The sequence below is a fragment of the Hibiscus syriacus genome, unplaced genomic scaffold (genome assembly GCF_006381635.1).
Source record: "Hibiscus syriacus cultivar Baekdansim isolate YM2019G1 unplaced genomic scaffold, ASM638163v2 tig00111640_pilon, whole genome shotgun sequence".
Taxonomy (NCBI): domain Eukaryota; kingdom Viridiplantae; phylum Streptophyta; class Magnoliopsida; order Malvales; family Malvaceae; genus Hibiscus; species Hibiscus syriacus.
This window is the reverse complement of record NW_024063142.1, coordinates 1,604,273-1,618,817: the sequence shown is the minus strand read 5'-3', so window position 1 is coordinate 1,618,817 and position 14,545 is coordinate 1,604,273. Positions and strand designations below refer to the sequence as shown.

Below are 14,545 nucleotides of genomic sequence, written 5' to 3'. Positions count from 1 at the left end.
TCTAGAACTAGAAGAGGAGAGGTAAAAAATAAAGAGAAAAGTAATATATCTCAATTTCACACTTATTATACAACGAAGATTATAGATTAGACTAATATAAGATTAAAATATTAAAATAAATTCTTAATTTCAAGGGGTCCTCGAAGAAAACTGAAACTGAGAATAAAAAAGAACTCATTTTAGTACTAGTTATGCGTAAACAATAGCCGGCGGAAGTGGAGAATGATGATTGCCCTTTGAAAATAAAATATTAAAACATTAGGTTAATTTCCGAAATAAAAAGGCTCAAAATGTAGCGTTTTGGTGTTGATGCTAAACAACTAACAATCGACTAATCGAGTGGCTAAACTAGCAAATTTAGAAAATGCAGCGATCAATTTTCTAGTCGAATAACAAAAATAAAAAAAACATATTAAAAGTTTGGTGGTTAAACATGTAATTTGCCCATTAGTTTTGCACGTCATTTTTTTAAAAACACTTTCAATAATTTGTTTAAAGTGAAAAAATAAAATAACGAAGTGATTAACAGATTATTAGGGAACTGATAACAATTTGAAAAATATGGCATAAATTCTACTATTTTATTTCAAATAAATATTAGATTCATTTTCCTACGTTTAAATAAATACATATTAAATTCAATACTAACCTAGCAAGATTTGAAAAAACATTGAAAACATGAATTCTATGAGTTAAGAGTAGGGTTGTAAATGAAACGAGACATATCGTGAGATCGATTCGATAGACTCGATCAACACTCGATTCGAATTCTTAACGAACTAAAACGAGCTACTTAATACTCGACTTGAAAAGCTCGCGAGCTACTCGAAAAAATATTATATTACAATTTTAGATTTTTTAAAATTACATTATTAAAATATATTAAAAATACATCGTTGATAATTATAAATTTTTTAAATGTAATATAAGATTTTTGTATGTTTAAATTCGAGTTTGAGTTCGAGCTCAATCGAGTTCGAGCTTCAATCGAGCTCCTGAATTTTTTTTTAGTTCGAGCCTTTTCAAGTTCTAGTTCAAGTTTCAATATTATATTTCGAGTTTAAGCTGAGCTTGATAATTTTAGTCGAGACTAATTTTAATATTTTCGAGTTCAAATCAAACTCAACAATACTCAAAATCGACTCGTTTGCGGCCGTAATTAAGAGCACGAGAACGAACCATTCAATTTTCACTTTTTTAAAATTTTGGGCAACCGAAAGTAAAAAAAGAAGACTGGTTTTGATTGGAGACTGAAAAAGTGAGACCTATAGTTAATCAGCCTATAAATTGATTGAATCTCATTGGCTCCGCCGCTGACTCAATTTCACAAGAATGTATATAAATATTATCAATCATCTAAACATCATGGATGAATCTACGTGGGAGATGGGAGCAATTACCCCAATTTGGATAGTTTTGGGTCACTACTATTTTTAAAATCGCTACAATTAATCCTTTCCAAAATTTATTTTTTATATATTTCAGTACCTTTCAATTTTATTTTATTTTTTTTGGTTTAATCATTCTTTAAAATCATTTAATTTAAAAATTAATAAAATAAAATCATAACTCTTTTATTTATTTTACAATTTATTTAATTTTAGAGACCCTATTTAATAATTTATCCTTCATAATCCAATCCTAACTTCATCCTCACAAAACGTAATTGTAAAACAGGATACTATTTGGATGTCCTGTCCATGAAAAATAATTTTATGTGGCACTTAGTATACTTTACTTTACCCTAAGAACATTAATTTTTGTACAAGTTCAATTATTTAAGGGAAAGATCCTTTTTGATATATATATATATAAATGCCTGTTTTTGTACTTGGTTCTGACCTGAAGTTCATTATTTCACTGCATGGAGCCTTTCCGTCCTTTTAACTTGGTTCTTTTATGTTGATTTAATAATTGATATACTTGCGTCGTATTTTGTTTTTTTTAACTTATTTAAATTTTATCTTATCAATTTAATCAATTAAATTATTGAATTCAATCATATACTTTAATTCAGTTTTAATAATCATTATATATATATATGGGTAAACTACTCAGTTGGCCACTTTTCTATTTAACCCATTTACTTTTACCACCGATCTTTTAATTTTGTCAATCACACTATCTAACTATTTAATTTGTTCAATCAAACCACTAACCGTTAATATTTGACGGAAATGCTGACGCGGTAGTTAAAAGAATCGGTATGTTTTTACCTTTAGTCCTTAATATTTATATATTCTCTCAATTTGATCATAAATTAAATTAAATTTAAAAAATTAAGCATTCAATCAAGATCTGACATGTGTCAGTACATGAGCATGGCACATGTTATTAGTGACACGTGTCAATACATGACTTAATGGTTTTTTATTAATTTATTTTTATTTAGTTAAATAATTTTTCTATCTAATCAAGAGGTCACATGTGTGACCAACCGATTGGATAGAAAATAAAGGGATGAAATTGCTCTTAGGTGTAATCGAGCCCGAAACAAAATGGATGGATAAACAACACCTCAACCACTACACCAAGCATCCCAACGATTTAATACTTACAGCAAATTATAATTATCTTTTTAAAGTTTGATAACGGTAAAAAAATAGAAGTAAAAAAATAGAATTAAAATTTTCTAATATTTGATTCAAGTTAATATATTAATAAATTAATTACGGTTGATTATAAAAATATTTTTTAAATACTTTACATTAAAATTATTAAAAAATAAAAATAAATTTAAAAGATGTTAAATTTATATATTGAGAATGTAAAAAAATATTTTAATAAAATATACTATATATTGAGAATGTAAAAATTTATATATAATCGTTGAAAATCATAAATTTAATAGAATTAAAATTATGATTTTTTATTTAACATATTAAAAAAATTTAATTTATTTTTACTTCTATTTTCTTTTATCATTATCAAGTTTTAAAAGGATATTTACAATTTGTTGTAAGTAACAAAACATTGGGGATGCTTAGTGTAGTAGTTGGGGTGTTGTTTATCCATATATTTGGTCCTAGGTTCAGTTCCAACCAAAGGAATATAATCCCTTTTATTTTCTATCCTATTGGTATTGACACATGTCATGTTTCCCGACAGATATCAGATCTTGATTGAATAATTAACTTATTAAATTAAATTTATGAATAAATTGAGAGAATATATAAATATTAAGGACTAAATGTAAAAATATATCAATTTTTTAACAACCATATCAGTATTTTCGTCAAATATTAACGACTAATTATCTAATTGAACAAATTAAATAGTTAAGTGGTGGTATGATTGACAAAATTGAAAGCTTGGTGACAGAAGTAAAATGACTAAATAATTAAGTTACAAACTGAATAATTTACTATATATTATGATAAGAATAAATAGTTAAATAGTCAACTCCCTTATATAATATAGCTTATATAAAATCATATTATTTATTTATTCAAATTGATCGATTTTAAATATTTAATTTTCTTGAATCTAAAAAAACTCATTATTTTTTAATTTTTGATGTTTACGTGATAAATAATCTAAAGTAGTGGTATATTTTTTCTATTTGGTTTCAATTTTCACGTAACCTCGATCAAACTTGGGTTAAAAAATGACCTTTTCTTCCCCGATATTCGTGGAGAAAATAATCATAATCTATCATAGTCCGAATACTCCTATTTATTATTATTTTTATTAATACTCCTTTTTATTAAAACCTCTTAACCACCACTCTTTTTTATTTTAATCATTTCTACTCGCCCTGTTCTGTCTTAAACAATTCGAAGGATGTCATACACGCGCTACCCTAGCGAGTGGTAGTATTTACTTTTTCAAAGAAGTGGGGTTTACCAGTCTTACACGATTTGTTATTGAAGACAATCCACACGTGAGTCACCACATGCGTCGTTCTTTCGATGAGGCGGTGATCTAAGTGATGACGTTGACAGTATATCCGTACCCGTTACCCGGATTCGTATCGCTTCCGCATTGGGTCCAGGTAAACCCACTTCCAATTAGGTAATATCCCTAGTAGTTAGAGGTGGGTATATGGGTTAAGGCCCGCGGACTACCCGTTTAACATGTGATTCGTGCGGGTTTCGGACCTCAAAAATTGAAGATCGTTTAAATTGCGAATTTTTTAGCTTGAACCGTTAAACTCGTGGGTTTAATGGGTATAATCGCGGGCTACGCGCGAAACCCGCTAAAGCCCGCTTAATTTAAAATTCATAAAATTTTAGAAAAGATAAACTTCAATAATTTTATAGAAAAAGAAAATAAATTACCTATAAATATAATATTACTTATAACTATTGTAACTCTTAAATTTATTTGAATTAAAAATAAGAAATAAAAGTAAAAGAAAAAATTGAAAACATACTTTTTCAACTTTTAAAGACTTTTACAAAATAAATATATTTTAAAAAATTAATGACTTATATTTTATCAATTTTAGTATAATTGTATCTTTCAAATTTACTCTTATATTCTAAGTATTTTATTTTATATTTTCATATTATATTTTAGTCTTTCTATAAAGTATCCATAAAATACAGTTATTATGACCACTTGACAACTTTATTGTTAGATTTGTATAATGTTTGACTTTTGTTGAATTTTTATGTTTGAATTTATGCTTTTAGACACTTAAGTGTCTTCATATTATAGCATTGAATAACCGTGTTTTATAAAAGTATAATGTGGTTATTGTCTTATTTATTTTTCAATTTGATAATATAAGTGAATATTGTTTTTTTAATTTGAGTTTAAGTAATTATATCATTATATATATATATATATATTAATGATTTAAAAAATTTAAATTTTTTTTATTTTATAATCATTTCTGGCTATTTAAAATAAAATTTAAATATTATTTATTATTTTAACGGTGCTACCTTCCTTTTCAAGTTACTCGATCATTTTTAAATGTGTAGTAAGTTAAAACATTATTTTTTATTGTATTTACAGCATTTAAAATTATTTTTATTTAACGGGCCACGGGTAAACCCGTTTAACCCGCGGGTTAAACGGATGAGTCTCGGACCTTAAAATTCAAAACCGTTTAAGAATACGGACTACCGCACCGTCAAAACCCATGGACTAAACAGCTGGGTAACCCGTATACCCAGCTCTACTGGTGGTGCACTTTAGCTGAGCTCCTTGTTTCTTTTGTATCCGGCTCCTTCACTTGTCGGCGCCGCTGGTATCTTTTATTAAAAAAATAATTGCAGGCGTATTTTATTTTAAGTTTTTTTTTTTAAGAAAATGAGTCGTTGACCAAATTAAGTTGACACACAGTACTGGTGGTGGGGACTAATGTGACGTAACGATCTGTCTGTCGGCTCTTAACCTTTACGTTGTTCAATTATTTTTTGGGTAAACTAAGCATTTAGTAACTAAAATTTTACTTTTTACATGTTTTAGTATTTAAACTTTTAATTTTTATAAAATCACCCATCATTAAAAGCTTAAAAATAGAGCTGATGTGACATTTTTTAAATTATTCTCTTAATTTTTAAATTATTATTTATTTAATTTTATTCAATTGATAAGGTGTGACACATGTCGCCACCATATTAGAAAAATCTCCACAAGAGACCCTATAGGAATCGAATTTGAGTTTCCTTGGAGGAAAAATAAATGTCTAACCATTTAGGCTAAGCATAACTTTGATACCAATGCCAAAGATTATATTTAACTTAAGGTTATTTATTTATTTAAATAAATAATTAAAAAAATTAAACTTATTATTCTATCCTTATAATTTCAAATATAATGTTTTTATTTATGATCATAAATAATTACAAATTACAAATTTATTATTAAATTTTAATTATTAAATAAATATAAATAATTTAAATTTTATTTATTTTTTAAAAATAAATTAAATAACTAAATTCATACAATTCTAAACTACTTATGATAGAATATAATTTTTAAATATTTTTTATTTTTAAAATAATTTAAAACTTGTATTCTATTATAATAAATATCATAAATTTAATTTTTTATTTTTAAGATGGTTGGGTGTCCATTCTTACCTCAAGGTAACCTAGGTTTGATGATTGGGAGTCTTCTTTAAGGAGATTTTTACATTATTTTGTTCCTAATAAGGCGGTGAACATGTCACCACCGTATTAGTGAATAAATTAATTAAAAAATAATATAAAAATTAATTTAAAAATGTCACGTCAGTTTTGCTCGTTAAGTTTTAACGTCGGTGTACTAAAATAAAAACTAAATGTTAGGCATGATTTTGTAAAAATTTAAAGTTTAGGTACAAAATGTGTAGTTTACCTTTTTTTAATTAATATGGTTTTTTGAATTAGTATGGTGTAAGTAGAAGGTCGTATTCGTTCAAAGAAACAAATCACCATTTGACACTAAGCGCTTACACCCTTTGCATTTATGTTTGTTCAAACTCGAGGCTTCAAGAAATAACAATAATTTTTTCACCATTAAGATCTATTGGTTCTTGTTTGTTCAATAATGTTGATGACGAAGAGGATGGACATTTTTTTTATTGATTTAAAGGTGATTATAAAATAATATTTATTCGAAATATTAGTAACAATATAATAATGAATACTTAAATACTTTTGACATATGATATATCTGAACTCAGAATCTCTAAATATAACAATAGTCTTTTAGTCACTGAAGTAACTTAATTCGTACAGAGATAATTCTTTTTAAATCGATTAAGTTATAGCGAGATGATAATTAAAAAAACAAATTTAAAGTTATTTTAAATTACTTGAATTATTAATGTATCTAAATTTAATAAAATAAATTATTAAATCAGTTTAAATAAAATGTTAAACTTTTAACTAAATTTTGAATTTTAATATTATATTAGATAAAATTAGATTAAAAGAGTTAATTTTTTAATAAATATTTATGATACTTAATTGATTAAAAACTATATATATAATTATACTAAAATGGGATTGTAATCCAGTCGAAGGGTTAATATATTATTGGGGTGGGGCCAATCAAATTATGTTTTGGACCTGGTTTGAACCCTAGAAAACACAAGACAATATGGTGATGAAGAGGGTTTTTTGGCCCAAAAGGGCAGCCCGAAAAAATTTATAAAATAGGGCATAAACACTTTTATTTTGGGATCTACGATATTTTTTACGAAACTCGTCAGGTCGAGGTGATAAATTTGAATAAAAATTATTTTTTATTCAAACTTTATACTTTGATGTAACAAATTTAAATAAAAATTATATTTTATTAAAACTTGTCACTTCGACTTAACTAATTTAAATAATATTTTATTAAAACTAGTTACGGCCCTGGTGTGTTTTCAGTTCTTGCTAAACGATACGGTCCTATTTTCAGGTCAGTTTTTTAGCCTTTTCTGGTAATAATTGGGCTTGATGCATCAGTTGTATAAGCAACCCCCAACAAGCTTCTTTGTTTCTTAGATGACAAAACTTGGGGCTGGTTTTTGGTGGAGCGCAGGTTTCACATGGGAAGACAACCCTTGATAATTGTAGCAGATGCAGAGCTCTGTAAATAAGTTGGAATCAAGAAATTCAAGGACATTCCAAATAGAAGCATTACATCGCCTATTGCTGCCTCCCCACTTCATCAAAAGGGTCTTTTTTTCACCAGGTACCTTCATATATTATTACATCAAACTGGCTACCCCAAAGAGGGTGTCTTTCTTCATTGGTCTTATGCCATTTAAGGTTGAGAATCTGATGATACCTCAAAATCCAGGGATTTAATATGGTCGACTATGAGAAACACTATCTTATCTGTGTACCAACCATCACACTTGGCAAACCTAGTTCCATCCATGCAGAATTGTATTGAATCCGCTACTGAAAATCTCCATTCATCTGAACAAGAAGTTGTTTTCTCTAACCTCTCACTCAAACTGGCAACTGATGTAATTGGCCAAGCTGCTTTTGGGGTTAACTTTGGCCTCACCGGACCACAATCAATCAATCAGAGTGATCAAGTCTCTGACTTCATTAATCAACATATCTATTCCACTACAAAACTTAAGATGGACTTGTCAGGTTCTCTGTGGATTATACTGGGCCTACTTGCTCCCATACTGCAGGAGCCTTTCAGGCAGATTTTGAAACGAATACCTGGAACCATGGACTGGAAAATTGAGAGGACTAACAAGAAGCTGAGTGGCAGGCTTGATGAGATTGTATCAAACAGAAAGAAAAACGAGAACCGAGGTTCAAAGGACTTCTTGTCTCTAATATTGAGTGCAAGGGAATCACAAAATGTGGCTACCAATGTTTTTACACCGGACTACATCAGTGCAGTTACTTATGAGCACCTTCTTGCTGGTTCAGCACCAACATCCTTTACATTATCATCGATCGTCTATTTAGTTTCCGGACATCCCGAGGTTGAGAAAAAGTTGGTGGAAGAGAATGATGGGTTTGGTCCACATGACCAGGTGCCAACTGCTTATGATTTCCAACATAAATTTCCTATCTTGATCAAGCAAGTTCCCGAGCCTTCATTTCCTTGCATTTTCTGCAAGCTTTGACATTGTCACAATACTCGATACTGATTTATTTGTTTCTGTTTGCTGGTTCGACTTCAGGTGATCAAAGAAGCTATGAGATTCTACGTAGTTTCTCCCTTAGTTGCAAGAGAAACATCAAAAGAAGTGGAGATAGGAGTTTACCTTCTGCCTAAGGTATTACTTGTGGGAAACTCAAATGTAATTTCATTTTCTGTTCATGGACTAATGCCCTTGATGTTTAGGGTACTTGGGTGTGGTTAGCAATAGGGGTCTTAGCCAAAGATCCAAAGTTTATACCGGAACGTTTTGATCCAAAATGTGAAGAAGAAAAACGAAGGCACCCTTATGCTCTCATACCTTTCGGAATCGAGCCTCGGGCATGTGTTGGCCAGAAGTTTTCTTTGCAGGAAATCAAACTCTCATTGATTCATCTATATCGGAAATATACATTTCGACATTCTACTGCCATGGAAAACCCTTCGGAGCTTGAATATGGCCTAGTTCTCAACTTCAAACATGGTGTACAACTCACTATCACGAAAAGAACATGATTATTGTATCCGACTGGATTATATATTCTCAGTCGTATGAATGCAAAAACCTGTAATTCTGTACGATAAAAGCCTAGAACAAATCAATTACATTTTATTATTACTACCATGCACAGTTTATGGATTTTAATACAACAAAAGATATATTTATAACCTTAAAAGTGTTCCGACTTTCAATATAGTCATTTGCGATATTCTTTATCATTTGATGCCATAACAGACGCCCTTGGGCTAGGGAGTCCCATGTAAGCAAGCCTGGGCGAGACTCGAATTTTGGGGCTTGGTCGTGGTGAAGGTATCGGACCAGAGTTTGCAAAGCGACCAGGGGTGACCTTGGGAGATAGGTTAACTTGTTCCAGAGCCTGGGATTGCAGTTCTTTCGGGTACTCTCGGACACACCCAATTCGAGGACCAATCCCACTTGTCCACTTGCAAGACAAACGCTTGGCCATGTGAAATGTTTGTGCTCCCAAATTGGCAGCACTGGTGTCCATGCTGGTTTCTAGACTTTCAGCTCTGTTGCATGCATAATTTGCAGGCTCATCATCAACCTCCACATCCTTTGAATCTGTTGATTTTGCTGTTGCCTCTGGATCTTTGATCACTCCATGCTCGGACTCAACACCAGCAGCTTTATTTGAGGTGTGGTCCTCATCTACAGCATATCTCTTCACCAACATGAGAACGCAAGATTAATCAAATTGTGGCAGCTTAGTGAAAGTCTAATGACAACTTTAGATGGTTGTATTACCTTAACATTGGTCAGATCCACCTTGTGTTCTTCAAGAAAAATAATGAATTCTTTGAAACTGTCTTCGGTTGGGAGATAATGACCGCTGTAAGGCCAAATAGACTGGAGAGGAAGATAAGGATTTAAGAAACTGGTTTTATTGGTGTTAGAATTGGAATTATATGTATAATGTACCTCAAGAACTCCATGATAAACCACCAATCTTCCAGCAGCTGTTGTAGCCCCTCCTGAAAGGAAACTCGAGTGCTGAAAAGCCCCCTTCTTCTTTTTCCCAACATACAAGGATCTTGTTGTGCTAAGCACAAAAATCCACTTGGAACCCTCAATGGTGTTAACAAGCGTCCCAGATTGCTTGTAAACAAGCTTTCCACTTTCCACAGTGACTTCAAATGTTTCCCTTTCATTCTGCAAACAAGAATAAGACATGGTTAAGAAATGTACAAAACATTTTACCCATAATTGGTGCATTTCAAGTAAGACAAGTAACAAAACTCACTGGTCCAAGATATTTGATGCATTGTCCTTGTAGATATGTTCTTCGACACCTGTTGAGATTCAGTTCTTTGCCATCGCCAATATCCAACCTTCAATTCCAGATATCAGAACATAAGGGTATAATGGAGCAACTTCAGTTATGCCACTGTCAAGTCTGTTTATTGTTTAATGAAATGCAGTACCAGTAGAAGAAAGGTTGAGTGCTCTTGCTTGCTGACCACACGTCGAAATAGAAGTGTAAATTGTGTCCGTAACGGTGTCGTGGATCAATCTGCAGAAACATAAAAAGAAAGGTTACTCATAGAAGTTTCATTGATTAATCCAGCCAGTGAATTTGGAGTCTATGACTAATGCATCCTACCAAACCATTTAAGTTTCATATAAAGTCACCATCTTCTCCCTTTGTCATAATATGATGCACTTCTTCAATCGTTCGAATTTTAGCCCCCTTTTCTCATTTAAGAAAAGAAACTGATGCATATCAAAACTAAAAGGTTCATGAACCACGTTCAATTGATACCATATCTTAGCAATCGTTTCCCTATGCTATAGCGAGACATGAAAATAAAGAGTTTTACTATGTTATACCGAATCACCTGGAGCAGAAATAAACAGGGATAGGTCTAAGTCAACAAGGATTAAATGAGCTTACTGCTTCAAGCCAATGTTGGAGGGCTAGTTTTTGAGCCTTCTCGTCCTTAGACAAACCCTTCCCAACCTACAAAACCCAAAAGGATGATCTCATCAGTCCTAAAACAAACTTTGAAACTAGCAACTGGTGTAAGCTTAGTAAAGTACCTTGGCAGCCCTTGTTTTAGCCCGTGCCCATTTTGATACGACAGTTTCATGTTTCTCAATGTCATAGAATGAAACAGAACACCTTCTCAATGCTGCAGAATCTAAGGTCTTCCACCTGCAATGTTTGAATTAATATAAGAACCAAAGAAATTGCTCAAAAAGAGAACAGTAAATTCATATTATATGGAGACAAAGTGACGAACCAGAGCTCCTCAACCACAACGGCACAATCTGCAAGGTTCCTCCTTGTCCTATGACCTCTGTAGACTTTTTGTAGCTTAGTTGAAGCAGCATCGAGCTCACTTTGGGGCCTTGGAGAAAACATTATCTCTGGTTTAGGAAGCATTATGGTGGGCTTTACTGCTATAACGATTCCATTCGCTTTATCATTTGAGACAACTGAATTTACATTCCCTTGGTCAAGTGCTAAATGTTTGAAGGAAACGGAGGCTTCAAGCTTTGGTTCTTTAATGAACTTCATAGGGGAAGAAGAATGAGAGGAGGAGGGGGGCGGGGGGTGGGGGAGAGAAGAGAAAACCACCACAAAAATGAGATCAACAACCTCAACAACAGGCGAGAAAAACAAGCAGTCCAACAACCACAAAACTTCTTTTCTCTAATTTATAATGACCCAAAGATAAGTCTATTGACTCCCAAGTCCAACTGCAAAGTCTTCTGCAACTTGTTAAATCAGGCAATTGGGTGGCAGTTTGAAAAATCAAAGCTGCTGCCAGTGCAGCAGTTGTAGGAAATATGTATTAAATGGAAGAAATATAAGAGAAACAAAGAAGATACTAATAAAATTATACTAGTATGAGACTATCAGCCAAGGAGATTGGTTCTTTTACTACAAAGACATGGTCGTAGACACTGTGGTCTGACAAAGTTGTTGGCTGTGGGGGCTCTTTACTTTTAATAATTGTACTGTTGTTGATGAAACATCGTTTTCAGCAATGAAATTCAAGTTGTGATAAGTTTCTGACTTTTTAATGACTTTGATGTAATTGACCTATTTGTTTTCTCTTCTCTCAAATCAATGGTTTTTGGATAACCATGGAGCAACAGCTACGAGCCCATTTTTTCTTACAACCAATTCCAGTTTAACTGATAATTTTCACACCAATTTCATCCTCTTTTACAGTGGTGAGAGGGTCAAAAGTCTGTCTTATGGATTTAAATGGCATTTTGAATCCAACTTGACTTAAATAACCTACATTCCGGGGAGCTTAAAAAGGTTGATGAAGCAATTACTTCTGCTCTATTGTCTTATTCTTACCTGAATATAAACACTGTACATTTTCTGAATCTAGACAATGGTCCCTTCACCTTGTTCCATCCAACAGGTGGGCATTTGTTGTCTGTTTATCAGTGCCTTATAAACAACCATGGCCAACCGTGTTTCTGCTGCAACGAAGTAACCCGAAATCGTTGAAGAGCTAGACAAGGAATTCAAGAATATAAAATAAGTAACTAACCGAAATAGAATATAAAATTTTATAGTGAAACAAAATTTTATTTAAAAAGGAAAGAATCATTAACCATTACACTACAACTTCGTCACATTGCCGTGGCCCTGGTTATTATTATATGTCACGACGTAACTGAAAAGACATAAACTAAAATTATTTTTGTTTAGGTATCTACGGCGGCCGGATACCGATTGAACTAGTTGGGTCATCCCTTTCCAGGAACTGTCTTGTTCTTTGAAGGAATTCCTTCTAGAAACTGTCCTATCTTGTTCTTTAAACAGGTTCTAGAAACTGATATGCTACTCAGTGTCCTAGGATGGTACGCTAATACCGTATCTTTCTTCCCGGTAAATATAACAGCGTCATCCACATCGTCTGATATTTTGCATTTCCCCCCTAATATGATCGTCTTTTTCCAGATCGTATCCTCGTCTTTCGATCGATTCTTTCGATCCCGGAGTTTCACCGATATGCTTTTAATGTGCTTCACCGTCAGGGTTGTGCTTACTTTTCGTGCGGACTCGGATTTAATGGTGAAAACGTTGCTCGAGCGAGATTTTGTCAACCCTGGTGGAAGAGGCAATTCTTTGATCGTCACTTGCCCTGTTTCGAACGCTGCTGTTTTTGTCGTCGTTGATGTTGTAATAATTGTGGTTTGTTCTGGTTTTTCCTGTTCTGTTTGTGCGTCTGATTTCTCGGTCGAAACAGGGGCCGATAAAGCTGGTGACCGTTTCCTTCGAAACCCGCAGAGGGCAGTGAACATCGCCATTGTTGCAGTCATCCCCATGCTTGCTGCAAGGAGAAGGAATGGTAGTTAATCTCGAAGAAGACAAATTTGGCAAGTTTAAGAAACGTTAGTTGGTTTTATGTCCAATTCTGTTTCCATTTTTTGTGGGTGTTTGATGTTAAAAACTCCAATTTGTAAATTTGGAACTTGGATGGATGAGTCATGGCTCTAGTGGAATTATAGTTTAAGATAAAAATTAGTTTGATTAAAAAAATAATAATTATATTATTTGGTTCAATGGCTAAACATTAGATTCTTTTACTAGTGGGATTAAAAATGCAATAATTATACGGGTGATTATAAAAAAATATTAGATTTTTTTGACACGAGTATTAGATTTTTTTTTTGAATTAATCACTGGTCGATTAATCCAGATAGGGTACTACAGAGGCGAATGCGACCCTTCTAACCCAGATTGCTTCATTCGCAAACACTAAGATTCGAACCCTTGACCTTATTTAAAGGATTTAGTGTCTCGTCTGACAAGAGTGTTAGATTTGAAATAAGATTTTTACAATCTAATGCTAATGATACTTTTGTCAAAAGAATAATTTTGTGACAAAACTAGAAAAAAGACAATAAATTAGTAACTAAAAATATAGTTTATCCAATTTTATTTAATTGCAATCATTGTCGCTACACTATTGGTTTAATATTTTACCAAATTTAGAGGGAACTCAGGGTAGAGTCTTACCTAGTAATGGAAAAATAATTAGAATCCAATTAAAAACAAATTTACTATGAAAATCAAAATAAAAGTTTTAAAATTTATTCTACCTCAAAAATCAAATCTTGATACATTAATATTTCAATAAATAATTACCTGATGTACAATGAATTTATGCAATTGTCTCCTTAACGAAAATTAAAGAAAATTGAATCCACTAACTATATTTTAAAATAAAATTGTTATTTGATCCAAGTCAATAGCTTTTTAAGTCTTGGTGGTGAAAGCGAGGCCCTTTACTCCATATTTCTCAGGTTCAATCGCTAGCTTTTATGAATAGAACTCTGATTTGGATTTGTGCTTCGACTTTGAGAAAAGAAGCACTGCTTTGCAAGTAAACTTTGTGCAATTATTATAGAATACTCTAATTATTATTATATCAATAAATCTCATAATGAGATATTGAAGCCGACAAGAGACGTTGGATTAGAAAGGCCTTGGAAGCATGTGTGGGCTTTCCT

At 32.1% G+C, this 14,545-nt stretch overlaps 2 protein-coding genes across 2 annotated transcripts; one reads left to right on the top strand and one right to left on the bottom strand.

Moving 5' to 3' along the window:
* Positions 1-7,735: 7,735 nt before the first annotated feature.
* Positions 7,736-9,064, top strand: LOC120166588 (cytochrome P450 711A1-like). Its single transcript, XM_039175822.1, has 3 exons — positions 7,736-8,485; positions 8,585-8,680; positions 8,749-9,064. The coding sequence occupies exons 1-3, from the start codon at positions 7,751-7,753 to the stop codon at positions 9,055-9,057; spliced, it is 1,140 nt and encodes a 379-aa protein (XP_039031753.1). The 5' UTR covers positions 7,736-7,750; the 3' UTR covers positions 9,058-9,064.
* Positions 9,065-9,189: 125 nt separating this feature from the next.
* On the bottom strand, positions 9,190-11,823 carry LOC120166587 (IQ domain-containing protein IQM4-like). Its single transcript, XM_039175821.1, has 8 exons — positions 11,305-11,823; positions 11,102-11,216; positions 10,956-11,021; positions 10,486-10,574; positions 10,305-10,392; positions 9,983-10,213; positions 9,809-9,910; positions 9,190-9,725 (listed from the first exon to the last, which is right to left on the bottom strand). Exons 1-8 carry the CDS (start codon positions 11,580-11,582, stop codon positions 9,240-9,242), a joined length of 1,455 nt encoding a protein of 484 aa, XP_039031752.1. The 5' UTR covers positions 11,583-11,823; the 3' UTR covers positions 9,190-9,239.
* Positions 11,824-14,545: the final 2,722 nt, after the last annotated feature.